Source organism: Paramormyrops kingsleyae, chromosome 1, assembly GCF_048594095.1.
Source record: "Paramormyrops kingsleyae isolate MSU_618 chromosome 1, PKINGS_0.4, whole genome shotgun sequence".
NCBI classification, from domain to species: domain Eukaryota; kingdom Metazoa; phylum Chordata; class Actinopteri; order Osteoglossiformes; family Mormyridae; genus Paramormyrops; species Paramormyrops kingsleyae.
The window spans coordinates 71667000-71694178 of NC_132797.1; the positions used below are offsets into that span (position 1 = coordinate 71667000).

General features: G+C 44.0%; 3 protein-coding genes across 11 annotated transcripts in view; 1 reads left to right on the forward strand and 2 right to left on the reverse strand.

Annotated features, from left to right (window-relative positions):
• The window catches only part of LOC111857678 (nectin-3-like), a 22734-nt gene extending 21095 nt beyond the window's left edge, over window positions 1–1639 (forward strand). Inside the window, exons 10-11 of the mRNA XM_072708026.1 lie at window positions 45–104; window positions 258–1639. Coding sequence (XP_072564127.1) covers window positions 45–104; window positions 258–344 — 147 coding nt within the window. The 3' untranslated portion in view covers window positions 345–1639. The remainder of the gene's footprint in view (window positions 1–44; window positions 105–257) is intronic.
• A 3373-nt stretch (window positions 1640–5012) lies between these two features.
• LOC111855379 (nectin-1-like) lies at window positions 5013–16579 on the reverse strand. 6 transcript variants are annotated; one of them, XR_011982210.1, is made up of 10 exons: window positions 16218–16579; window positions 15524–15865; window positions 12094–12399; window positions 11833–11941; window positions 10348–10496; window positions 10093–10192; window positions 9973–10006; window positions 8968–9869; window positions 6771–7239; window positions 5013–6124 (listed from the first exon to the last, which is right to left on the reverse strand). XR_011982210.1 is itself a non-coding variant. In XM_072698204.1 (9 exons), the coding sequence occupies exons 1-9, from the start codon at window positions 16315–16317 to the stop codon at window positions 9318–9320; spliced, it is 1617 nt and encodes a 538-aa protein (XP_072554305.1). In that variant the 5' UTR covers window positions 16318–16579; the 3' UTR covers window positions 7854–9317. The 6 variants fall into 6 exon arrangements, 3 of the variants coding, with proteins under 3 accessions (XP_072554305.1, XP_072554304.1, XP_072554300.1); XR_011982208.1 differs by having other exon boundaries at window positions 5013–5294; window positions 5871–7239; XR_011982207.1 differs by having other exon boundaries at window positions 5013–7239.
• A 1346-nt stretch (window positions 16580–17925) lies between these two features.
• LOC111855626 (poliovirus receptor-like) lies at window positions 17926–26895 on the reverse strand. Of its 4 annotated transcripts, XM_072698214.1 has the most exons (10): window positions 26769–26895; window positions 26299–26465; window positions 26124–26223; window positions 23578–23883; window positions 23320–23425; window positions 22262–22410; window positions 22008–22107; window positions 21888–21921; window positions 21449–21784; window positions 17926–21077 (listed from the first exon to the last, which is right to left on the reverse strand). In XM_072698214.1, exons 1-10 carry the CDS (start codon window positions 26836–26838, stop codon window positions 21015–21017), a joined length of 1431 nt encoding a protein of 476 aa, XP_072554315.1. In that variant the 5' UTR covers window positions 26839–26895; the 3' UTR covers window positions 17926–21014. The 4 variants fall into 4 exon arrangements, with proteins under 4 accessions (XP_072554315.1, XP_072554310.1, XP_072554307.1 ...); XM_072698209.1 differs by having other exon boundaries at window positions 17926–20320; window positions 26124–26465; XM_072698206.1 differs by having other exon boundaries at window positions 26124–26465.
• Between the last annotated feature and the right edge of the window lie 284 nt (window positions 26896–27179).

A 27179-nucleotide genomic window follows, 5' to 3' on the forward strand; every position in this document is an offset into this window, starting at 1 on the left:
GTTATGCTATAAAAAGAAACTAATTTATGTTTTGATGTTGACAGCAGGATGAGGGACAGCAGGAGGAACTGCAGGATGTGGGACAGCAGGAGGAACAGCAGGATGTAGGACTTTTTCTATACATCTTGGGCTTTTGTCCACACGTAAACTGCATCTCAGGTCACTGAAAATTTAATGTGGTGCTGCTGTGAGCCACCTTCACAGAAACAAGCAGGTATGCTATAAAAAGAAACAACTAATATATGTTTTGATGTCAGCAGGATGAGGGACAGCAAGAGGAACAGCATGATGTGGGACAGCAGGATGTGGGACTGCAGGATGTGGGACTGCAGGATGTGGGATAGGAAGAATCATTATTGCCAGAGGGAGTTCACAGTCATTCTGATTGTGGCCATGTACATTCTGCCATCTGGACCCTGCGATTTATTTATTTTGAGCTTAGCTAGGCTTAGTAGCACATCAGCCTCAGTTATACATATATTGGTCATAGATGATGCTGGATTAGTAATAAGAGTTGGTAAGATACTTGTGTCGTCTACAGTGAACACCCATTTAAAACAGTCATTAAACTCATTTACTATATCAATTTCATTTTCAATTTTCAACTGGCACACCACAGGGAAGCGTTCTCAGCCCAATACTGTACTCCCTGTTTACACACGACTGTGTGTCCAGACACAGCTCCAACACTATCATCAAGTTTGCTGATGATACCACCGTTGTGGGCCTGATCAGCAACAACGACGAGACGGACTACAGAGAGGAGGTGAGACTCTTGGCAGAGTGGTGCCAGGAGAACAACCTCTCTCTCAATATCAGCAAAACCAAGGAGATGGTTTTGGATTTTAGGAGGCAGGATGCAGCTCATCCCCCTATCTACATCGGAGGAGGTGCCGTGGAAAGGGTCAGCAGCTTCAGGCTCCTTGGGGTCACCCTCAGTGCCAACCTCAAGTCCTCAGACCATACAGCAGTGGTCACCAAAAAAGCCCATCAACGACTTCACTTCCTCAGACGCCTAAAGAAGGCTGGGGTGTCCACCTCTGTCCTCACCAGCTTTTACAGGTGCACTGTGGAGTCCATCCTCACAGGGAGTATTGCGTCCTGGTACGGCAGCTGCACTGCCCAGGACAAGAAAGCTCTGCAGAGGGTGGTGAAAACAGCTCAGAAGATCACAGGCACACCACTCCCTGCAATAACGGACATCTATAGCACGCGCTGTCTCAGGAAAACCAAGAACATCCTGAAAGACCCCAGCCACCCTGCATTGGCACTTTTTACTTTCCTGCCATCAGGCAAGAGACTCAGGACAATTCACTCACGCACAACTCGACTCAGGAACAGTTTCTACCCCAGTGCCATCAGGCTATTCAACAATCAGTAATTGTGGTAAAATCCCTTACTGTGCAACTTACTTCACACTATGCACTGTCACTGTATATCATGCACACTCAAACTATGCAACTTAGACTATTTATTATTATTTATTGCTGCTACACCACTTTGTCTTTGTCTTCTATGTCTTGTGTGTATCTTGTCTTATGTTCTGTCTGTGGGGGGGGGGGTTTTCAAGTAAGAATTTCATTGTGCTCTGTACGCTGTACTTGGTACACATGACAATAAACTTCAACTTCAACTTCAATTATAAGACCCTTACTATCCTGCAGATTAGTGATTTCAATTTTTAGAGCTCTTTTGGTTTTAAAATATTGGAGGAAACTTTTGACGTCATCCTTAGCCTCCAATGCAATCTTCCTTTCTACATTCCTCTTAGCAAGTCTAATGTTATTTTTTAACTCAACCTGTAGACTTAGATACTCCTGCTTAATTTTGACATCATTAGTTATTTTCGAAAGACCCCTTATGATGAGAAAAATATTGGAAACACGTTTTCCCTTGCCCGGACACGGGTCACCGGGGCCCCCCCCCTGGAGCCAGGTCTGGGGGTGGGGCTCGATGGCGAGCGCCTGGTGGCCAGGCCTATACCCATGGAAGGGGCCATAGGGGTCGGGTGCGTTGTGAGCTGGGCAGTGGCCAAAGGCGGGGACCTTGGCGATTCGATCCTCGGCTGCAGAAGCTAGCTCTAGGGACATGGAATGTCACCTCTCTGGTGGGGAAGGAGCCTGAGCTGGTGCGCGAGGTTGTGAAGTTCCGGCTAGATATAGTTGGGCTCGCCTCGACGCACGGCTTGGGCTCTGGAACCAGTCTCCTTGAAGGGGGTTGGACCCTCTTCCACTGTGGAGTTGCCTGCGGGGAAAGGCGCTGAGCAGGGGTGGGCATACTTATTGCCCCCTGGCTGGGTGCCTGTACATTGGGGTTTACCGCAGTGGACAAGAGGGTAGCCTCCCTTTGCCTTCGGGTGGGGGGACGGGTTCTGACTGTTGTTTGCGCTTATGCGCCGAGCGGCAGTTCAGAGTACCCACCCTTTTTAGAGTCTCTGGAAGGGGTGTTGGAGAGCACTCCTTCTGGGGACTCTCTTGTTCTGCTGGGGGACTTCAATGCTCACGTGGGCAATTACAGTGAGACCTGGAGTGGCGTGATTGGGAGGAACGCCCCCCCGATCTGAACCCGAGTGGTGTTCTGTTGTTGGACTTCTGTGCTCGCCACGGATTGTCCATAATGAACACCATGATCAGGCATAAGGGTGTTCTTATGTGCACTTGGCACCAGGACACCCTAGGCCGCAGTTCGATGATCGACTTTGTAGTCGTGTCATCGGACTTGCGGCCGCATGTCTTGGACACTCGGGTGAAGAGAGGGGCGGAGCTGTCAACTGATCACTACCTGGTGGTGGGTTGGCTCCGCTGTTGGGGGAGGAAGCCGGCCAGGCCTGGCAGGCCCAAGCATATAGTGAGGGTCTTTAAGAAGGGGGACCAGAGGGTGTGCTCCAACTATATAGGGATCACACTCCTCAGCCTCCCTGGTAAGGTCTATTCGGGGGTTCTGGAGAGGAGGGTCCGCCGGATTGTCGAACCTCGGATTCAGGAGGAGCAGTGTGGTTTTCGCCCCGGCCGTGGAACAGTGGACCAGCTCTATACTCTCCACAGGGTTCTGGAGGGTTCATGGGAGTTTGCCCAACCAGTCTACATGTGTTTTGTGGACTTGGAGAAGGCATTCGACCGTGTCCCTCAGGGAGTCCTGTGGGGGGTGCTCCGGGAGTATGGGGTGCCCGGCTTCCTTTTAAGGGCTGTTCGGTCCCTGTATGACTGGTGCCAGAGTCTGGTCCGCATAGGCGGCAATAAGTCGGACTTGTTTCCGGTGAGGGTTAGACTTTGTCAGGGCTCTCCTTTAGAGATAGGGTGAGGAGCTCGGTCATTCGGGAGGGACTCAGAGTAGAGCCGCTGCTCCTCCGCATTGAGAGGAGTCAGATGAGGTGGCTCGGGCATCTGCTTAGGATGCCTCCTGGACGCCTCCCTGGTGAGGTGTTCCGGGCATGTCCCACTGGGAGGAGGCCCCGGGGAAGACCCAGGACACACTGAAGGGACTATGTCTCTCGGCTGGCCTGGGAACGCCTCGGGATTCCCCCAGAGGAGCTGGATGAAGTGGCCGGGGAGAGGGAAGTCTGGGTTTCCCTGCTGAGACTGCTGCCCCCGCGACCCGACCTCGGATAAGCGGGAGAAAATGGATGGATGGATGGATAGTTATTTTCTATTTGTGGAAGAGAGCCCTTTTCCTCCTGACTTTATTCTTGATTTCCATAGTAAACCACCTTGGTTGCAGTTTCCTAGATTTAGTTTTCCAGGAAACAGGTATGATTAGTGTGGTGCTGAGGTGTTACCTGTCACATGGCTGCACTCAGGTTCTCCTCTCTCCTCTCTACCTCTATCAGTCACTCCATTATGTTTCTGTTATTCCTGTAATGTAAGAGTCTGATGAAAGCCCCCCCCCCCCCCCCATATTCTTAACTAACCTCCCTGGCTCACGTGTGGCATGGGAAGTATTCCAGAGAATACCACCGTGGACGTTGACTCTCCCTGCCGGCCCCTGGAGGATGGGCTCCCCCTTTGAGTCTGGTTCCTCCCAAGGTTTCTTCCTTCTAGGGAGTTTTTCCTTGCCACTGTCGCCTATGGCTTACTCACTGGGGGCTTTGGGTGGGGATGCTGTAAAGCGCTTTGAGACGATGTAATGTTGTGATAATGCGCTATACTAAAATACGTTTGTTTGTTTGTTCGGCTTCTAAGCATATCTGCGACTTCTATGAATTTTTCCTGCAGAACAGCCCTCCTACCCTTGCCTATGTCATCAGTACCTACATGTACAACGACCACTGGATCCACCCTGGCTTCACTGTTGCCAGTGGCCGATCCGAGTGTGGCAAAGAGTCCATATTGATTAAAAACCATCCTGCTTCAAATGGTGCTGCAGAAAGGTCACGCCAAATAAGTCCTCATTGATGAAAAGGCACAGTCAGTATCTGTTTCAGTGCAGCATAGGCTGTCCAGCTTCCTATTGACGTACAGGAGCATGCCACACTCAGTTACGGGGTGTAGACCTGCTGAGCGGTTCCTTAAACAGCAGCTGAGAACAAAGCTCAGTCTGCATAAACCTGACATCAGAACTCAGGTCGGGAGAAAACAAGAGAAACAGAAACTATCACAATAAGATGGCTTTAAAGCTCAGGCATCTGACACCTGGTGATGTAGTGAGTGTGAAAAATATTCTGGAGGAAAGGGAAAAATGGATGAAAGCAACCATTGTGGAGCAGATCGGACCGGTCACTGGGAAGAGAGCTGATCAGCTCCTGTGAGGAAACGCAGATTCAGAACCCAAGGGATAATTTGGAAGTGATGCCAGAACTTACAACATCAAGTCCAATAAAGAATCAGTAGGACACGGTGTCTGATAAAACACCTACATTGCTCGAAAAGGAGCCAAACACATCTGATCCAGCAAGACCCTTGTCTGTCAAATAAGAGTGAAGGAACTCCAATGGAGTGTAGGAGGCCAGCCCTGACTGAGGCGATGTGATATCCGTGCGCAGGGCGAGCGAGCGGGGAATCAGGGTTAGGCAGACAGAAATCCAAAAACGGGGTTTATTGCAGGCAAAGCACATAAACACGGAGAAAACTTCACAACACTTCAATGACCGGACTTGGGTAGGCAGACTAAGGCAGACTAAATACACAGGACTGAATGAAACAACAAGAAACAGCTGATTACAATCGGGGTTTCACACGAGGAAACGAGGGGGGCGTGGCACACAGGAGGATCGGACGAGCAGGTCATGACAGGCGATACCGCCAGCCCCAGTGCGGCACTACCTGGAACGGGTTCGCTTACCACCAAAACGGCTGGACCTTTGATTGGAAAAAAATAATTAATTAAAAGACTTAAGGCAGAAAGCAGATAAGAATTATTCATGGAACTGTTTCCTAAGGAAAAAAAACAAGTTTTACATATGTTGTTAGGTTAAAATTGATAGTCATTGTTGTGAGTAGGTCTGTGCGTCTACTGGGAAAAAATGTGGGATTGTTGAGTTATGGAAAATAGATATATACATGTTATACTATTTCCTCCCACAGACTGAAAGTGTGTGCGGTAGATTAATTGGTAAATCTAAATTGGCCCCGTGAGTGTGTGCGGTGTGTTGGTTTCCGCCTGCGCCCCTTGTTCCCGGGATAGGCTCCGGTCCCCCCCCGCGACCCTAGTTGGGATGGTTGGAATGTAATATATTTGGTTGGTTACGGTGATGGATGGATAGATTGTAATTTATTTAGTAGCACCTTTAAAGATGGTGAGCTAGCAGCGCCACCTAGGGTAGGTAATTGTTATATTTCAAATAAGGAAATGTGGTAGGTGCGGTGTTCCAGAGGCTGTTTTGATAAACGGACTTCTCGAGACCGTGGCTGCCTCATCCACTGAGTGATTCTTACCTCCAAGATATTACATCACCAGAGGGTGCTGCCTCTGCACTACAGATCTGGAGGTTTTGCTGCCAGTCCAGACTGAGTGGTCTTACAGTCAGCAAATCCAGGATCCAGTCACGGGGAGAGGTGCTGAGCCCACAGGTTCAGCTTTCTGATGGATTGCTGGGGGATGATGGCCTTGAATGCTGAGCTTACGTCGATGAACTGCGTTTTAGCAATGGTGACTTTTTCTCCAGATGGGTCAGGGCCAGGTGCAGAGTCTAGGAAATCGCATCCTCTGTCAGAGGTGGACATTTCACATCCAGAATGTAAAAAGAAGAAGCGTGTTTAAAAAGCGTGTTGATATCGCCTTTGGAAGTTTGACGTCAGGCGATATCAACACGCTTTTTCTGTCTTGCCTTTTAGTACCTATTGCGGATCCGATCTGTTAAAACTTGGGATATTCAGAGGGTTATTTCGAGTGTTATTTTACATTAGATGACACCGCTTAGAAACAGGCGTTGCGTAACGTGTGTCGTAAATTATATATAGTTTACAATGTGTTGTTATACAGTGACACAGATCGGCATATATTGCCATAAATCTGATAATTTAGAATGTATGTTCCAAAAACATAACTTAGCAGGTGCGTCCCAAAAGCGTTTCTGACATATCCTTCCAAGTCAAGCTGTATTTTCGTCCAACTTATAAAGTACCTTTCATTGTGCCCCGTGTACAGCACACAGTGTTGTCTTAAATTATTAGAATTTCTGTCAGATTCAAATGTAACGGTATTTAATAAAGTAAAAACATAACGGCACCAAATAATCCTATTGAACATTAATATCGCTGACCGGTTGTCACGTCCCCGTGTTTTCCCTTGGATGTGGCTTCTCATCAGTCACACCTATTACCCGTCAGCATTACCTCTTGTTCCTGCCCTCCTCTTGATCATTCACATCGGCCTTGTGTTTTCTGCTCATTAGTCCAGTTTACATATAAGCATCTCTCAGGTCAGTGTTCCTTGTCTGTTCATTGTTGCGTGTTCCAGTAAAACTTACCCGCAAGGGGGTTTTCTTGTGCAGCCTGCAACTTGGGTCGCTCCTTACATTTGTGGACGTGACACCGCTCTCCCGCAACTAAAGAGCAGCAGGACTGCACACGTTAATTTTACTTGTTTCATGGGTCAGCTGTGAATCTCTTCTCATCCACGGACCCAGTGGAGACGGCATACTCCAACAGTTACATCACCTTTAAGAGGTACTAACAGAACACGGCTGGTGAAAAGTAGCCGTCCTTCTCTTCCAGCTGTTCCAATTCCTGCATGTGATGCATCAAAGCCGATCATTTCATTTAGCTCACATGTACCTGCAGTGAATCTGACCCTCTTGAATTCCTACAGAAACACAAAGGCCAATTAGCAAAGATGTCCTTTGTGCAAATTCATGCGTTCTCATCTCAACTGAATAAATGATGTTACCTTTGCTGGAAGACTGTCTTCCATGTACAGAAGCTCAAGAGACAAAATAAGACAAAAATCACTGCAAGACGACCTCTGTTGTAGCCACGGGAAATACCTGAAAAAAAGTTTTTCCTGCTATTTCAAATCCCCTACAGGGATCCTATTGTGTCCTAAAATCAGCGCAGTAGTTTGGAAAGCATCATTTTATTATTATTATTACTAGTAGTATAGTTTAAATGTACCTTGCAATGATCCTTACCTAAATACATAAAGATGGTCCCAGTTATTTGACTGCTTTGATGCCTCGCATATGTACAGGCTGTTCAGTTCAGAGCCCATCTTTAAAAATATCAGTCTGCCTCCCTCCGGTCTGAGTAAAGGACTGAGTACTTACCCGTTCACTCTAAGACAGGACTAACAGGATCAGTACTATACTACCCAGAAACACACAGGCCAAAAACAAACAGATACTGACTACTAAACCCCAACAATGTTCTACATGGGTGTAGGACTGTGACCAATTACTGACGGACGATTAACGAGTCACGTGAAATTGATAAGTAATATTTATTGTCTTTGATAAGTATCAGAATCAGCTTTATTTGCCAAGTGTGCTGGGGCACACAAGGAATTTGGTTCCGGCTGCTAGAGACTCCCTAGTACACAGACAATAAATGACACTATACAAGACTATACACTATAAAATTTGAAATATACATACGTGAGTAACACTGTACAAAGTATAAGGTGCGAGGTTGAATGCAAACAGAGTTTAAGGAGGGGAAATTTACAGGTGACACAGCTTAGTTGTTTATGAGGGTGATGGCCTGAGGGAAGAAGCTGTGAGTTGTTTAGCGCCTGCCAGAGGGGAGGAGCTGGAAAAGATTGTGTCCAGGGTGTGACGGATCTGCAATGATTTTATCTGCCCGTTTCCTAGTCCTGGATGGAGGGCAGGGGGACACCGATGATTTTTTCTGCTGCCCTCACTGTTCGCTGCAGTCTCCCTTGGTCCTGTTTAGTGGTTGCTCCAAACCACACTGTGATTGATAGTAGCAGCCCATTATCTGAAAGCTCCAGTCTTGGTTTTGCTTAACAGACACGCCCATATGCACCAGTAGGAGGGAGTGTTGATGCACACTGGCTATAAAATGCCTTCTGAAGTGTGACAGTATTTTGACAAGTTTGGGGACCAGAAAAAAAGCTACATGTGAACAGTTTCAGAAGAGTTTTCCCTTCTCAAGCAACACAGCAAACTTGATCATTTGAGAAGATGCACCTTTCGCACATGCAAAGCAGAACCTTCAGAATAACAACTGGAATTGTATTTTGGGAAATGTCAACCTAAAAAGTTACACAAAAATCCTAGCTTATGTGTGGTGAATTCAGAACTCAGTTTAAGTCCAGATGGACTTTTTACAATCCCTTTCCCTTGCACTTTAAAGTTTCCACGATTTTTAGAAAGAAAGGGATGACAGTAAGTGACCGGAAAAGAGAGGAAATCACCTTCAGAGAAAACAGATATTGCCATGAGACCTTGAGGCCAGACAGCAGCTTTGCTGTCACAGTGCTGATGGTAATAGATGATCTTAATAAACTTACGCATCTCTCCTGAGTCAGCCCTAGACAATCCCTCAACAGACTGAAGTTGTACCATTTGCTTACCCTTTTCCTCTAAGGTCTCTTCATTCTCCTCCTCTGCCTTGGATATGGCTCTTCAAATGAAACAAAACATCTGCTGGATGTCCCGTATGTAACAGAAAGTCAGTTTGGCATTTCAGTGTTGTATCGCAAAGCTACTCCTCAGTAAAAGGCAAGCGATTGCTCGCTCGAGTTTGGCAAAAAGTACTTTAAGGATTTTTTGGTTTAAGCAGCAAACATAACAGGCACTGCTCACTAACTGTCCAATACCAGCATACAGTGGTGACAAGGCAAAGCAGCACACAGCCAAGACAATGCAGTCCCAGCTACAGGTAAGTTCTTTCCATAAATGTTTGTACTTGTGATTCCTGCTGTCATACTTCCTTTTGTTCCATTACCAACTGTTCCATTTCTTGCATGCCCACTTCCTTTTCTTCCACTTCCTGCGTGTCCACGCCCCACTGTTTCACTAAAAGCATGTTCACATCCTGCGTGTCCACATCCTGCAAGCCAGTTGCCTGCAGTTCCACCTCCTGAATGCCCAGTTCTTGCTCTTTCACATCCTGCATGCCCACTTCCTGCAGCTCCACATCCTGCATGCCCACTTCCTGCAGCTCCACATCCTGCATGCCCACTTCCTGCAGCTCCACATCCTGCATGCCCACTTCCTGCAGCTCCACATCCTGCATGCCCACTTCCTGCTCTTCCACATCCTGCATGCCCACTTCCTGCTCTTCCACATCCTGCATGCCCACTTCCTGCAGCTCCACATCTTGCATGCCCACTTCCTGCAGCTCCACATCCTGCTCTTCCACATCCTGCATGCTCACTTCCTGCTCTTCCACATCCTGCATGCCCACTTCCTGCTGTCCCTCACCTTGTATGTCCAGTTCCTGCTCTTCCACATCCAGTGGTTCAATTTCTTGCTGTCAACAAGACATATTAGTTGTTTCTTTGTTACAGGATGATTTTCTGTGAATGTGGCTCACAGCAGCAACAAATCAAAGCTGATTGTTTAATTTAGCTTACATGTGCCTGCAATGAACTTGATCCACTGCAATTCCTACAGAAACACAGAGATAAATTAGCTAAGAAATGTCCATTACGCAAATTCATATGTGCTCATCTCAGCTGAATAAGTGAAGTTACCTCTGCTGGAACAGTGTATTCCGTGTACAGATGCTTAGAAGACAAAATAAAACCAAAATCCCTGCAAGAAGACCTCCGTAGTAGTCCCGGGAAACACCTGCTGTTAAAAGAAGAGTTTTTTTTCCGATTTTTTCCTTAAATCAACACAGTAATTTGGAAAAGGCTGCCTTCAGCTGAATCACGCCAAAAGCATCCTATTATTTTTATTATTATTACTAGTAGTATAGCTTAAACGTACCTTGCACTGATCCTTACCTGTGTACACAAAGAGGGTCCCAGTAATTTGGCCATACTGGTTTGATGCCTCACATACATACAGGCTGTTCAGTTCAGAGCCCATCTTTAAAAACACCAGCCTGCCTCCCTCCGGTCTGATTGAAGGATTGAGTACTTCACCGTTCACTCTAAGAGGTGAAAAACAGGGTCAATACTGTACTATCCAGAAACACACAGGACAAAAACAAACAGATACTGACTACTTAACCCTAACAATGTTTTACATGGGTCAGCAGAAACACTGTGACCACTTACCAACGATAAACGAGTGATGTGAAATCAATTAGCAACAGATATTGTCTTTGTAAGTACCATTCATACACATTCTGAGTAGCAGCTCATTATCTGAAAGCTCCAGTCTTGGTTTTACCTAACAGTCACACCCATATGCACCAGTAGGAGGGAGTGTTGACACACACTGGCTATAAAATGCCTTCTGAAGTGTGACAGTATTTTAATACCTTAAAGTTACACAACAAATCTTAGCCTAAGTGTGATGAGTACAGAACTCATTGCACATAGGATACATTTTCTGCGTAGCTTTAAGGTACTTTATTAAAACTCGATCTGGTCTTTGTTTCAGTTCAGTGTTTTGCTTTAACACAAATGGAAACTTACTTGAGTTAAATAAAATCCTGATTTGCACAAAACAAGAAGTGCATGTGCAGTTTTAAATACTGGAATGTAATAATAATAATAATAATAATAATAATAAATGATATTTTCTCCTCGATTTATTGATTTTTCTGAAATGACTACCACCCCAGCCCTAGAAGGCTTCTTGGATTTAAATTTCCTGACAGTTTTCATCTCAAAAATCATATCAGAAGTGCCTGAATATACTGTAGCGAAATCTATCAAACCATCTGAACTCTCACTTACTGAACAGTTAAATAGCAAACTAAATATATGTAACAGAAGCCCGTCACAAATTAATATAATGAGTAATCTTAATATCACAGAAGCTTGTTACACAAACCTCACAGAAAAACTGCACTCAGAAATTACTGAACATCAGTCCTAGTAACGTTTGACTGGCATATAGTAACGTTTGACTGAATTGTGCAAAACAAGAAGTGCATGTGCAGTTTTAAGTATTAGAATGTAATAATAATAATAATAATAATAATATTTTCCCTCAATTTATTGATTTTTCTGAAATGCTACCACCCCAGCCAGAGACGGCTTCTTGGATTTAAATTTCCTGACAGTTTTCATGCCAAAAATCATCTCAGAAGTGCCTCATTATACTGTAGTGAAATCTATCAAATTGTCTCAACGCTACTTACTGAACAGTTAAAAAGCAAACAAAATATATGCAACAGGAACCTGTCACAAATTAATATAATGAGTAATCTTAATATCACAGAAGCTTGCTACACAAACCTCACAGAATCATTACACTCAGAAATCACTGAACACTGTCCTAGTAACGTTTGTCTGGCATATAAGATACCCTGCTACCTGCTCCAGGTGTATCTTGTAGGTGCAGGATTGGCATCTGCATCACACTGGAAGGTTGGATCTTCAGATGATGATGTCTTTAGGGTGATATTCACAGACTGCGGGGCATCTGGAGGAAATATTGGTCCACTGGATCAGAAGTACATTTCAGGATGGAACAAAGAGCCCCCTCTGGGTTAATTTATTATAAAAATGATCACCCTCTATGTCTGAAGAACTTTCTACCGTAAACAGAGGACTTGGCCTCCCAGCAGTACTTACAGTGCAGCGAGATCCTGTACGGCACAATGTCCTCGTGCTGCAGGGCTGTATGTTTCACCACACACTGCACCTCTCTGCCATGCATGGACCTGGTGGGGGTCACCAGCAGGTAGCTCCTGACAGTCGTGGTGCCGTTGGGGTTCTGTGTCGTGTTCTTCACAATCTCAACCGGGCCATCCAGCTGGTCTATGCGCCATGACACCTCTGCTGCTGGCCGGCCATTGGCGGCAGTGCAGGTCACTAAGATGCCGCTCCCACTGCCGACCACAAGGGGCGCCGCTGGCATTACTGTCACTACAGGATGAACTGCCACACAGACTGAATTAATGTAACATCCAAAACAGCATGTTCTCCAAAGAGCTAAACCTGAGGTATTCCTACAGAAAGGCGTACCAAGAGAACTGGCAAAGATAAGATCATAGTCGTGTTTCTGCTGACCTGTGCAGGATAATAACCAAAGGTGGAAAGTTCCGGTCCAGAAAGTACAAATCCAGACCCAAGTTTTGTTTCAACCAACCAGTTGAGCTGAACGAGTCAGTCACAGAGTACTCAAGCGGTTGGCTGAAACAAAACCTTGGTCTGGATTTGTACTTGACCAATGAAAATGGGTTCCGCAGATGGTAGCCTCGGTACAGCTCTCTGTCATTGACTTTGTGTTTTGCTTCAAACGCTCCACCATAATCCCAGTCCCCATGAAACTCTCCATCACTGGACTAAATGAGTACAGACCTGTCGTCCTGACATCCTTTGAATGTCTGGTGTTGGCCCATCTGTAGAATGTCACAGGACACCTGCTGGACCCCCAGCAGTTTGCCTACTGGGCAAACAGGTCAGTGGATGATGCAGTGAAAATAGGACTGCATTACATCCTGCAACACCTAGACCGTCCAGGGACTTATGCAAGGATCCTGTTTATGGACTTCAGTTCGTATTCAACACCATTTTTTTTTTTAGTTCGGGGTTCAACACCAACACAACCTCAGGGTTGTCTCCTGTCCACCCTGCTCTTCTCCCTCTACACCAACTTCACCTTCATGGGCCCAGCTGTGAAACTCCTGAAGTTTGCGGACGACACCACAGTCATCGGACTAATCTAAGATGGCGACTGGTACTTTGGTGCAGCCGGAACAATCTGGAGCTGAACACGCTCAAGACTATGGAGATGAGAGTGGACTTTAGGAAACACCCCTCAGCACTGGTCCCCCTGACCATACGCAGCACCCTTGTGTCACCTGTGGAGACCTTTAAGTTCCTGGGAACAATAATTTCCCAAGATCTGAAGTGGGAGAGCAACATCTCCTCCATCCTCCAGAAGGCCCAGCAGAGGATGTACTTCCTGCGACAGCTGAGGAAGTACGATCTCCGACAGGAGCTGCTGATCCAGTTCTACCCAGCAGTTACTGAGTCTGTCCTGTGCTCCTCCATCACAGTCTGGTTTGGAGCAGCAAACAAACAGGACAGGAACAGACTGCAATGTACAGTTAGGAGAGCAGAAGGAATCATTTGTGCCCCCCTGCTCTCCCTCCAGGACTTGTTCACTTCTAGAACCAGGAAAAGGGCAGGAAAAATCCTCATTGACCCATTATACCCGGGACACCGTCTCTTTGAACTCCTACCCTCTGGCACACGATTCATAAGTCTACAGACCAGGACCAGTCTCTACCCTCAAGCCATCACCCTTACAAACATCTGACCTGCAACACCAACCTACACCTGTTTCCCTGCTACACCCTGCTCCACTCACAACACACCACTGAACTGAATATGACATACCATTCACTTTGTACCTTGTATGTTGTTTACATTTTATGTATAATGTATAACTTTCTGTAAATAAGATGTCTTTTATATTTTATTTAATTTGTACTGCTTTGTTCTATCGTATTGTAATATACAGGAGAGACACCAACTGGCAGAAACAAATTCCTTGTGGGTGCCACACACACATACTTGGAAAATAAACTTAGTTCTGAACTTTCCACCTCTGAAAATAAGACAAAGCAAGTATTATTTAATGAGGCAAAATGATCTTTTATTAAATGCAGTGATTAATTTGGAGTGGAAGTATTTCCCGACACGTGTCAGCATGGCCATTTGCTCCAGACTGTACTGCACATTTTAATGCTGTAAATTGCTGAAGAGTTAAATAAAAGCATGGCTGTGATTGTGTCACATGACAGCCTTGTGACTTAAAGTGAGAAGTGTTACAGACTGAAGGCATTACTAATAGAGCTTAGATCGGGCCCAAAAAATTAAACCCGACCCTACCCGAGCCCGTGCACCTTGTGTCCGAGCCCGACCCGGTCCGACACATTAACTGTAATTATGAGCCCGAGCCCGATTTAAACCCGACTATTTTTTAATACGTGAGCCGTTGTAACAGACGTTCTCAACTACAATTCTAAGTTGTTTGAACTACAGAAATTAGTTTAGATTTATCTTAATGAAAAATGCAACAAGGACGAAGCATGTAAACTGCATTGTTTGTTTATTCAGAATGGATTTTTGAGACACGTTTAGAAGAAAAGCACGTTTTCACTTATCCAGTTCGCTTGCTGCTGGAACCAGTTTGTGTGCTCGGCATCGAACTTTAAGTAAAGGGTTAAGAAAAAGATTAAATCCTTCCGTAAGCAGCCAACGAGGTATGTGTTAAGTTTTAGTTAAGTTTGTTGTATTTAGCCATGTAAATGTAAATGCTAACTGAGGTTCGTGTTAACTGTATATGAATTCTCTAAGCTGTCTTTATTGTTATTTATGTTTATATTTCATTTGAATTTCAATGTTTGTTAGCTAATATTGTAAGTAAATGTGCTTGATTTTGTGTTTCCGTATCTGTATTTAGTTCTCACGTCTGCCATGATGGTGATAATAACGAAGCCACTGTCTTTCGAATAAACCGTCGGCTCAGTTAAATGCAAAGGACTCTTGTGCTCGTGTCTTACGGGAGGGAGCTACATTTATAATTATGGCATAGCTCTCCACCCAATTAGGCTAATTAAGTAATGATTTAAAAAAAAAAAACCACACACAAATGCTTGATCATGGCCCCGCCCGGCCCGACCCGGCCCGAAGATAGTGGCAGGAAATATCGGCCCGACCCGGCCCACGGGTCGGGTCGGGTCGGGTCTGGGCTCGGGCTCGGGCAGAGAATCTAAACTCTAATTACTAACAGCCGCAATGGTACCTTAGGTCACAACAAATTATTTGCTCACCATATGCATTAATGTGTGATAGTGATTAACAGCCTCAGACTACACAAAATCCAGCTTACTCCTTCTGTGTACTGAGCACCATCCTGCTCCTGTTAGCACCATCACAAACCCACACAGTTTCTTATATTTTCCAGAATATATATATTCTTATATAGTTTTTTCAGACCTTACGAAGTGTTCATTTGTTGTGGGGGCTTTTGTATTTCTTCCAAACTTACCTCGTACATTAAGAATAATTTCCGTCTGGTGCGGTCCGCTTGGGAACACCGTGAAGATACAGGTATACACCCCCTCATCTTGCAGCGATACGTCCAAAAGCTGAATAGATCCAGTTTTCTTGGTTAAGTTTCCAATAAACCGGACCCGATGCCCTAATCCGTTCACGTGTCTTACATCTTCGGGGGGTATGATGACCAAGAAGTTGATATTCTCGGGAATCTCTCGCGTCCTTTTCTGCCAGGATACCTGCTCCAGAGCATCATCAGTCTCTATCAGTTCGCAGTGTAAATTAGCGCTGTCTCCTTCCGTGACGGATACCGGTCCATCTACAACCCGAATAGCTGCAGAGAGGAGAAAGCGGGGGGTAAGAAGCGCCCTGTAGTCCGTAATTGAGGAGGAGCATCGCGGTTCATCACCAGCTATGTTTACAGGGCGTCGGTGAAACAGGAGCAGAGAAATAGATACGCTTTTCTGAACTCTGAAAACCTTTAATATTCTGAAACTGCATGATTTCCGCAAACCACCAGGGTTGCATTTTTGTAGAAATGAATTTGCAACTTAGTTATACAGAAAAAGAAAAACTAAGAGATTAAAATCTTTAGTTACATTTCGAAGAAAATGGTAGGCCTATATGATTGCCCCTATAAATCTCCAACACGATACAGAGTTCATTAAAGGAAATTAAATCATTACCTTCCGTTGTGGAGTGATATAGAAAGTAGCTACAAAGCCAAAAAGCACGAGAATTATCAAATATTTTCATTTTGACGTGTAAATAACTAACACTGATCATCCGTAAGCACCGCGACAGAGTACATGTGGACACAACAAAAGCGCTTCCGCAAGTTAGTGTTGCACCGCTGTATCGTTATTAGTTTTGGTTTCGCGTCCTCAGTGTCGGTTGATATGGTCAGTAACCGAGGTGAAATCAGTTTTAGGTTGGATATTCGACGGATATTCAGATCCACACTCTCCAGACTTAGTGGTGGGGCATCACTCACGCTAGCCGGCATAAGGCGGTCGAAAGACGTCCAGATCAATTCCACAGCCTTGGTGGCGCTAGCGCACCGCTGACTTAGGGACCGTCAACGAATTACTGTCAGAATAATAAAATACTGATTGCTTGCAATAACATCAATGCAATGGGACCCAGTAACTCCAAAATGAGTGCATATTCTGCAACTACCTGACATGCACAGGACACAGTGAACTTTACTCGTTTTTAACACTTTATTGCATTTTAAAGTATCATTCTAAAAGGGAAAAGTGGGTAAATAGATTTCTTTCAATAGCTTCTAGGTCGTAGGAGCCTGCGACCCAAAAGCTAGTACCAATTGTAGTACTACCTTAGGCCTATGGGACACAGCAACTTTAATTCAAGTTTAACCCTTTGTGTACTTGAAATGTTTTTTTTTTCCTCTAAAGTTAGGCCTTTTCTGTCAATAGCTTCTAGGCCGTTGGAGCTTGTTACCCAAAACCTAGTAACAATTGTAGTACTACCTTTGGCCTATAGGACACAGCAACTTTAATTCAAGTTTAAGCCTTTGTGTACTTGTGTACAAGGTCTCCTTCAGTGTCTAATTCAGATGCATGTGGTGTTTGGACGTTTGACTTGCAATGCATCATGGGACAAATATTTGGGGTCGGGACTTAATTCTTATATATTTGTACTTCTATACACATCAGAATGATAAGGAGCGTCTCCAACAACTCACCTAGATCTGAAGTAGGCAATTTGTGGGTGCTACAGTCCTGATTTCAATTTTTTTCCCAGGACTAGTTGTGAGCAACTTATGCCGGCTAGCGTGAGTGATGCCCCACCACTAAGTATGGAGAGTGTGGATCTGAATATCCGTCGAATATCCAACCTAAAACTGATTTCACCTCGGTTAATCACTAGAGGGACTTTAATTCCCTTGTGAGAGGATCCAAACTGCCTCTACATATCAAACTGCAGCTACATATCAAATATGGTATATATTTCATGGTATACCATTTAATAACAATCTTGACATTCACGACAATCAAAACAATTCAGGGTTTATAACTTTCAAAATAATTTGCCTTTCACAGTGCAGCTATCCATTTGCTTCCGCCGGGGTTGCTGTAATGACACACCCCTAAACCGGTGTTATGCCGAAAAATGCATCCCTGCCGTAGAATGCATGCCTGTCTCTAAATGACCGATTGGTCGCTGATCTGAAACGAGTTGAGCTACTTTGTTGAGTAAGGCTACCGTAGTGCTAATCGATAACCCCCAAAAACCCATAAAACTCTAATCCTAACCCCCAAAAAACCTCTAAAACCTTAACCCCCAAAACCCTCCTAAAACCCTAACCCTAACCCCCAAAACACCCCTAAAACCCTAACCCTAACCCCTAAAAAACCCCTGACCCCAAAAAAAACCTTAAAACCTCAACTCGTCGGAACACCGGCATGCATTCTAAGGCAGGGATGCCTTTTTCGGCAGGGATGCCTTTTTTGGCATAACACCGGCAGCTCGTGGCTCTTTCCTTTTCCTTTTTTAAGGCTGCAGTTTGCTACTTACAGTGGAAATCAAACATTTATCAATGAAAGTGCTATTCAATTCTTGTAATAAAATGTTTGTGCAGAAATCTATAAGACATAAGTTTACATACAGTGTTATATTGAAATTATATAATAAAAAAGTTGAGGCTTAACAAGTAAGTAGAAAAAGTGGACACATGGAAATGAACAAAGGGAATATGCTAAAACTGCAGCTACAGTGGAACAAATGGATAGAATATCAACTTGAGTCACAGACGAACCTTCAGAACATGTGTAACCTGTACTGCGTTACGCTCCTCATTGTTTTGCATTGACCTGTAACATCTTTCCTCCAGTAGCTTCATCATTTACTGCAGTTGACATGGCACAAAAATAAGTTAATGGACCCTTGGGTTATGACATCTGATACTCTGAAGTACAGTATTTATACACGTAAAACAAGGCTGCAGTTTGCTACTTACAGTGGAAATCAAAATTAGAGAACAACATATGAACATTTGATTTTCCTGAATATTGTTAACCTAATTCATTGTGCAAAATTTTAAAGAATATTAGCTGTGGATATATCACTGTTCTACTAGCATGTTTTGCAAACTAATTAAGACAACCTTTATTTTGTGGAAAACAGTGATCAAATTAGAGAACAGTAACCATTGTAGCAGAAAATAAGATTACAACTAAAATTTTTGGAGGGTTGCAGCTTTCAGTCATTAGTAGGTAGAGCAGATGCCCTTGTTTTGAATGACTTCAGCACATTTGTGCCCACAGGACATCACTATAGTTTCTCACACTGCTCTGGTTTGATCTTAATCCACTCTTCTTCCAGTCTCTTCCACAGTTCGATAAGTGTACTGGGCTACATTACGAAATGCTGCTGTGCACCGAGCATAGGAACTGGAACTGGAGAAGCGTGACATCAAGCGAAATCAACATGCAACACGCTTTTTCTGTTTTGCCCCTTAGTAAATATTGCGGATCCGATCTGTCAAAGCTTGGGACATTCAGAGTGTTATTTTACATTAGATGACACCGCTTAGAAATAGGCATTGTATAACCTGTGTTGTAAATTATGTATAGCCTGCAATGTGTTTTTATATGGTGACACAGATAAATGCCATAAATCTGATGATTTAGCATGTATGTCCCAAAAGCGTTTCTGACATATCCTTCCAAGTCAAGCTGTATTTTCGTCCAACTTATAAAGTACCTTTCATTGTGCCCCGTGTACAGCACACAGTGTTGTCTTAAATTATTAGAATTTCTGTTAGATTCAAATGTAACGGTATTTAATAAAGTAAAAACATAACGGCACCAAATAATCCTATTGAACATTAATATCACTGACCGGTTGTGACGTCCAGCCTGCTCCCCCTGTCTAATCCCCGTGTTTTCCCTTGGATGTGGCTCCTATTCAGTCACACCTATGACCCATCAGCTAGTGATGTGCAAACTGAATCTTTTTAGTGATTTGATTTATTTTGTTCAGTTCACTGAAATGATTCAATTCTTCAATCATTGATTCGTTCTTTATTTTGCCTTCCTTTTTATATAAAGAAGACAACAAGCAAAGCTTAGGGGAGACAGAGAACAAGGGTGGGGGAAGAAGTATGGGGGGGGGGGAGAAATAAAGAAAAAAGAATGACACAGATTTCCGCACAAAAAAAAGACAAAACAAAGAATCAAAACGAAAACTATAATAATAATATAAAGTAAAACAACAAGCAGCAACAACAACAGTAACGGCATTTATAACTGCAGCTGCAACTGCAATAACAACAGAAACATCAAGAACAACACAATGCAAATGTATTATCATTTAAACAAGCATGTGAGTATGCCTCTACCTTTCTATGTGTGTATTATTGGTTGTGTGTGTGTGTGTGTGTGTGTGTGTGACTTAGAGATTAGTGTTGATATATTAGTGTTATATACACAGCCCGGCCAAAACAAAAGTCGCCATTTGAATTTTTCGTTGGACCGCCTTTAGCTTTGATTATGGCGCACATTTGTCATCTCATTGTTTCCACAGGCTTATGCGACACCTCACATTTTATTTTCATCCAGATTTGCATTCATTTCTCACAGAGATCCTGTATTGACAAGTGAGTTGAACCACTCCATAAAGTCTCCTTCAGCACATCCCAAAGACCTTCAATGAGGTTAAGGTCACAACTCTATGGTGACCAAGTCATGCGTGAAAATGATTCCTCATGCTCTCTGAACCACTCTTTGACAATTCAAACCCAATGAATCTTGGCATTCTTGTCCTGGAATATGCCCATGCCAACAGAGAAGGAAAAAAATTCAGTGATGATGGTAGATGCAGGTACTGAGCTTAGCTGACTTTACTTTATTGCTGCATAACGTTGCTGAGCTGTAGTAATGATCCAGTCATTGGCTCTTATTTGCTGATATAAATTCAAATGGTGACTTTATATCCCGCTGGTCAGTGTATGCATCTACTTATGTGTATGTGCGAGTGTAACGATTTGTCCATCGATGTGCTAGTAGTTGATGTGGGGGGCAGCAGCGACACGCACCCCCCACCCAACCCAACCCCGGCCCCATGACCAAAGCCGCCGGGAACTGAGACAACTCCGTTGTCTCTCAGCCACATTGCTCTCTCAAATGCAGAGCGTTCACTGATTTGGTTCTATTGCTGCCGCTACCAGAGAGCAGCGCGCCACTGAACACGCACTCTGCGCATACGCCATAAGACCATATAGTTCAATAACTAATATCTTTCTCACATAACTTATGGGGGGTGTTTAGTTTACTCCATAACACTATTTAGCCTAAACGATAGGTTACTTTTTGACACATCGGAACACAAGTGTTTCAGATCTATTTTATACAAACGGAAAGAGCCACTGAATGAGTTGGTGAACAAATCAGAATGAATCTTTTAGGTGAACTGAATCAAACACATTCTGTCCCAAAAAAGTGTAATTTCACACATCACTACTGTCCTGTCTGTGAAAGCTGCAGGGTGACAGAAAAAAATGCTTGGCACGCCCACTGTGCCTGCAGGGAGAGGGAGAGAAAGTGGAGCCACTGACCTGCTGTTGCACAGTGACACAAATCATAGGGAATACTCTTAAAGTACTGACACTAATAAAACAAATAGTAGTATTGTTTTTAATGACGGGGCACGGAACTTTTTCAGTATCGGTATACCGTGCAACATTACTGAAACATTTACGGAAAAATGAATGGGCAGAAGTACAGAGTGATTGTTGAAGTTACTCAACAGTTCCTAGGACCTCAGGTTAGAGCACAGGTTCACCTTCCCACTCGACCACAATCTGAAGCACACAGTCAAGGCAATGCAGTCCCAGCTTCAGGTAAATGTGTCTTTCCATAAATGTTTGTACTTGTGATTTCTGCTGTCATACCTCCTGTTGTTCCACATCCTGCATTCCTACTTCCTGCTGTTCCTCTACCAACTGTTCCGTTTCTTGCATGTCCACATCCATTTCATCCACTTCCTGCGTGTCCACTCCCCGCTGTTCCACTTTCAGCATGTCCACATCCAGCAAGCCAATTTCATTCTGTTCCACATCCTGAATGCCCAATTCCTGCTGTTCCACATCCTGAATGCCCAATTCCTGCTGTTCCACATTCTGCATGCCCACTTCATGCTGTTCCACATCCTGCATGCCCACTTCCTGCTGTTCCTCACCTTGTATGTCCAGTTCCTGCTCTTCCACATCCAGTGGTTCAATTTCTTGCTGTCAACAAGACATATTAGTTGTTTCTTTGTTACAGGATGACTTTCTGTGAATGTGGCTCACAGCAGCAACAAATCAAAGCTGATTGTTTAATTTAGCTTACATGTGCCTGCAATGAACTTGATCCACTGCAATTCCTACAGAAACACAGAGATAAATTAGCTAAGAAATGTCCATTACGCAAATTCATATGTGCTCATCTCAGCTGAATAAGTGAAGTTACCTCTGCTGGAACAGTGTATTCCGTGTACAGATGCTTAGAAGACAAAATAAAACCAAAATCCCTGCAAGAAGACCTCCGTAGTAGTCCCGGGAAACACCTGCTGTTAAAAGAAGAGTTTTTTTCCGATTTTTTCCTTAAATCAACACAGTAATTTGGAAAAGGCTGCCTTCAGCTGAATCACGCCAAAAGCGTCCTATTATTATTATTATTATTACTAGTAGTATAGCTTAAACGTACCTTGCACTGATCCTTACCTGTGTACACAAAGAGGGTCCCAGTAATTTGGCCATACTGGTTTGATGCCTCACATACATACAGGCTGTTCAGTTCAGAGCCCATCTTTAAAAACACCAGCCTGCCTCCCTCCGGTCTGATTGAAGGATTGAGTACTTCACCGTTCACTCTAAGAGGTGAAAAACAGGGTCAATACTGTACTATCCAGAAACACACAGGACAAAAACAAACAGATACTGATTACTTAACCCTAACAATGTTTTACATGGGTGTAGGACTGTGACCACTTACCAACGATAAACGAGTGATGTGAAATCAATTAGCAACAGATATTGTCTTTGTAAGTACCATTCATACACATTCTGAGTAGCAGCTCATTATCTGAAAGCTCCAGTCTTGGTTTTACCTAACAGTCACACCCATATGCACCAGTAGGAGGGAGTGTTGACACACACTGGCTATAAAATGCCTTCTGAAGTGTGACAGTATTTTAATACCTTAAAGTTACACAACAAATCTTAGCCTAAGTGTGATGAGTACAGAACTCATTGCACATAGGATACATTTTCTGCGTAGCTTTAAGGTACTTTATTAAAACTCGATCTGGTCTTTGTTTCAGTTCAGTGTTTTGCTTTAACACAAATGTAAACTTACTTGAGTTAAATAAAATCCTGATTTGCACAAAACAAGAAGTGCATGTGCAGTTTTAAATACTGGAATGTAATAATAATAATAATAATAATAATAAATGATATTTTCTCCTCGATTTATTGATTTTTCTGAAATGACTACCACCCCAGCCCTAGAAGGCTTCTTGGATTTAAATTTCCTGACAGTTTTCATCTCAAAAATCATCTCAGAAGTGCCTGAATATACTGTAGCGAAATCTATCAAACCATCTGAACTCTCACTTACTGAACAGTTAAATAGCAAACTAAATATATGTAACAGAAGCCCGTCACAAATTAATATAATGAGTAATCTTAATATCACAGAAGCTTGTTACAAAAACTGCACTCAGAAATTACTGAACATCAGTCCTAGTAACGTTTGACTGGCATATAAGATACCCTGCTACCTGCTCCAGGTATATCTTGTAGGTGCAGGATTGGCATCTACATCACACTGGAAGGTTGGATCTTCAGATGATGTCTTTAGGGTGATATTCACAGACTGCGGGGCATCTGGAGGAAATATTGGTCCACTGGATCAGAAGTACATTTCAGGATGGAACAAAAAGCCCCCTCTGGGTTAATTTATTTTATAAATGATCACCCTCTATGTCTGAAGATCTTTCTACCGTAAACAGAGGACTTGGCCTCCCAGCAGTACTTACAGTGCAGCGAGATCCTGTACGGCACAATGTCCTCATGCTGCAGGGCTGTATGGTTCACCACACACTGCACCTCTCTGCCATGCATGGACCTGGTGGGGGTCACCAGCAGGTAGCTCCTGACAGTCGTGGTGCCGTTGGGGTTCTCTGTCATGTTCTTCACAGTCTCAACCGGGCCATCCAGTTGGTCTATGCGCCATGACACCTCTGCTGCTGGCCGGCCATTGGCGGCAGTGCAGGTCACTAAGATGCCGCTCCCACTGCCGACCACAAGGGGCGCCGCTGGCATTACTGTCACTACAGGACGAACTGCCACACAGACTGAATTAATGTAACATCCAAAACAGCATGTTCTCCAAAGAGCTAAACCTGAGGTATTCCTACAGAAAGGCGTACCAAGAGAACTGGCAAAGGTAAGATCATAGTCGTGTTTCTGCTGACCTGTGCAGGACAAATACTGGACTATTAAAATGAAAAATAACCATAGGAGGAAAGTTCAGGTCCAGAAAGTACAAATCCAGACCAAAGCTTCAACCAACCAGTGGAGCAGAAAGAGTCACAGTCACAGACTACTCAACTGGTTGGTTGAAACAAAAACTTGGTCTGGATTTGCACTTGACCGAAGAAAATGGTACAGTGCTCTCTGGCATTGACTTTGTTTTTGCTTCAAACGTTCCACCATAATCCCAGTCCCCATGAAACCCTCCATCACTGGACTAAATGAGTACAGACCTGTCGTCCTGACATCCTTTGAACGTCTGGTGTTGGCCCACCTGTAGAACGTCACAGGACACTTGCTGGACCCCCAGCAGTTTGCCTACTGGGCAAACAGGTCAGTGGATGATGCAGTAAAAATAGGACTGCATTACATCCTGCAACACCTAGACCATCCAGGGACTTATGCAACGATCCTGTTTGTGGACTTCAGTTCGACATTCAACACCATTGTCTCAGAAATCCTCTCTTCCAACTCTCCCAGCTGAACGCCTATCCTGCCATCTGTCAGTGGATCACCAGCTTCCTGACTGGAAGGGAACAGGAAGTGAGGCTGCGGGAGAACACCTCAGATGTACAGACCATCAGCACTGGTGCTCCTCAGGGTTGTGTCCTATCCCCCCTTCTCTTCTCCCTCTACAGCAACGAACTCATCTCCATGGACCCAGCTGTGAAACTCCTAAAATTTGCAAATCTGGAACTGAACACGCTCAAGACTGTGGAGATGACAGTGGACTTTAGGAAACACCCCTCAACACTGGTCCCTCTCACCATACACAGCACCCTTGTGTCACCTGTGCAGACCTTCAAGTTCCTGGGAACTATCATTTCCCAAGACCTGAAGTGGGAAAGGAACATCTCCTCCATCCTCCAGAAGGCCCAGCAGAGGATGTACTTCCTGCGACAGCTGAGGGAGTATGATCACCGACAGGAGCTGCTGATCCAGTTCTACCCAGCAGTCACTGAGTCTGTCCTGTGCTCCTCCATCACAGTCTGGTTTGGAGCAGCAAACAAACAGGACAGCAACAGACTGCAATGTACAGTTAGGAGAGCAGAAGGAATCATTTGTGCCCCCCTGCTCTCCCTCCAGGACTTGTTCACTTCTAGAACCAGGAACAGGGCAGGAAAAATCCTCACTGACCCATTATACCCGGGACACCGTCTCTTTGAACTCCTCCCCTCTGGCACACGATTCATAAGTCTACAGACCAGGACCAGTCTCTACCCTCAAGCCATCACCCTTACAAACATCTGACCTGCAACACCAACCTACACCTGTTTCCCTGCTACACCCTGCTCCACTCACAACACACCACTGAACTGAATATGACATACCATTCACTTTGTACAGTACCTTGTATGTTGTTTACATTTTATGTATAATGTATAACTTTCTGTAAATAAGATGTCTTTTATATTTTATTTTATTTGTACTGCTTTGTTCTATCGTATAGTAATGTACAGGAGAGACACCAACTGGCAGAAACAAATTCCTTGTGGGTGCCACACACACATACTTGGAAAATAAACTTAGTTCTGAACTTTCCACCTCTGAAAATAAGACAAAGCAAGTATTATTTAATGAGGCAAAATGATCTTTTATTAAATGCAGTGATTAATTTGGAGTGGAAGTATTTCCCGACACGTGTCAGCATGGCCATTTGCTCCAGACTGTACTGCACATTTTAATGCTGTAAATTGCTGAAGAGTTAAATAAAAGCATGGCTGTGATTGTGTCACATGACAGCCTTGTGACTTAAAGTGAGAAGTGTTACAGACTGCAGGCATTACTAACAGCCGCAATGGTACCTTAGGTCACAACAAATGATTTGCTCACCATATGCATTAATGTGTGATAGTGATTAACAGCCTCAGACTACACAAAATCCAGCTTACTCCTTCTGTGTACTGGGCACCATCCTGCTCCTGTTAGCACCATCACAAACCCACACAGTTTCTTATATTTTCCAGAATATATATTCTTGTATAGTTTTTTCAGACCTTATGAAGTGTTCATTTGTTGTGGGGGGCTTTTGTATTTCTTCCAAACTTACCTCGTACATTAAGCCTAATTTCCGTCTGGTGCGGTCCGCTTGGGAACACCGTGAAGATACAGGTATACACCCCCTCATCTTGCAGCGATACGTCCAAAAGCTGAATAGATCCAGTTTTCTTGGTTAAGTTTCCAATAAACCGGACCCGATGCCCTAATCCGTTCACGTGTCTTACATCTTCGGGGGGTATGATGACCAAGAAGTTGTGATTCTCGGGAATCTCTCGCGTCCTTTTCTGCCAGGATACCTGCTCCAGAGCATCATCAGTCTCTATCAGTTCGCAGTGTAAATTAGCGCTGTCTCCTTCCGTGACGGATACCGGTCCATCTACAACCCGAATAGCTGCAGAGAGGAGAAAGCGGGGGGTAAGAAGCGCCCTGTAGTCCGTAATTGAGGAGGAGCATCGCGGTTCATCACCAGCTATGTTTACAGGGCGTCGGTGAAACAGGAGCAGAGAAATAGATACGCTTTTCTGAACTCTGAAAACCTTTAATATTCTGAAACTGCATGATTTCCGCAAACCACCAGGGTTGCATTTTTGTAGAAATTAATTTGCAACGTACTTATACAAAAAAGGAAAAACTAAGAGATTACAATCTTTAGTTACATTTCGAAGAAAAGGGTATAAGGAAATTAAAACATTACCTTCCGTTGTGGAGTGATATAGAATGTAGCTACAAAGCCAAAAAACACGAGAATTATCAAATATTTTCATTTTGACGTGTAAATAACTAACAAACTTTACAGTAGGCTACATACCGCTAGACCGCACATGTGGATACAACAAAAGCCCTTCCGAAAGGTCGTTTTTGTTTCGCCTCCTCAGCATCGGTTTATATATAGTCAAATAGTGGAGGGACTTTCCCTTGTGAAAGGGCCCAAGGTGGACAAGGGGTACAAGCTGTTCTTCGAATAGTTTATTTCTGACTATAAAGGCAAGATCAATGCAGTCTCTTGCTGTATTTTATCATTAGCAGTACGCTTTCTAAATGATTTATTGCTGTCTTGAAGTCAGAAGATCAGATGGGGAGCTGGGAAATCGCAGTTAAGACGTGA

Excerpts from the sequence above, each read along its gene's own strand:
- LOC111855379 (XM_072698199.1), bottom strand. The coding sequence starts at position 16,317 with ATGATCAGTGTTAGTTATTTACACGTCAAAATGAAAATATTTGATAAT. Across the intron at positions 11,942-12,093 it reads GTACAGGATCTCGCTGCACT|ATGCCCCGCAGTCTGTGAAT; the intron begins GTAAGTACTGCT and ends TATTTCCTCCAG. Across the intron at positions 10,497-11,832 it reads ACAAGATACACCTGGAGCAG|AGTGAACGGTGAAGTACTCA; the intron begins GTAGCAGGGTAT and ends TTCACCTCTTAG.
- LOC111855626 (XM_072698206.1), bottom strand. The coding sequence starts at position 26,838 with ATGAAAATATTTGATAATTCTCGTGTTTTTTGGCTTTGTAGCTACATT. Across the intron at positions 26,466-26,768 it reads ATATCACTCCACAACGGAAG|CTATTCGGGTTGTAGATGGA; the intron begins GTAATGTTTTAA and ends TCCTCTCTGCAG. Across the intron at positions 23,884-26,123 it reads AATTAGGCTTAATGTACGAG|TTCGTCCTGTAGTGACAGTA; the intron begins GTAAGTTTGGAA and ends TCTGTGTGGCAG.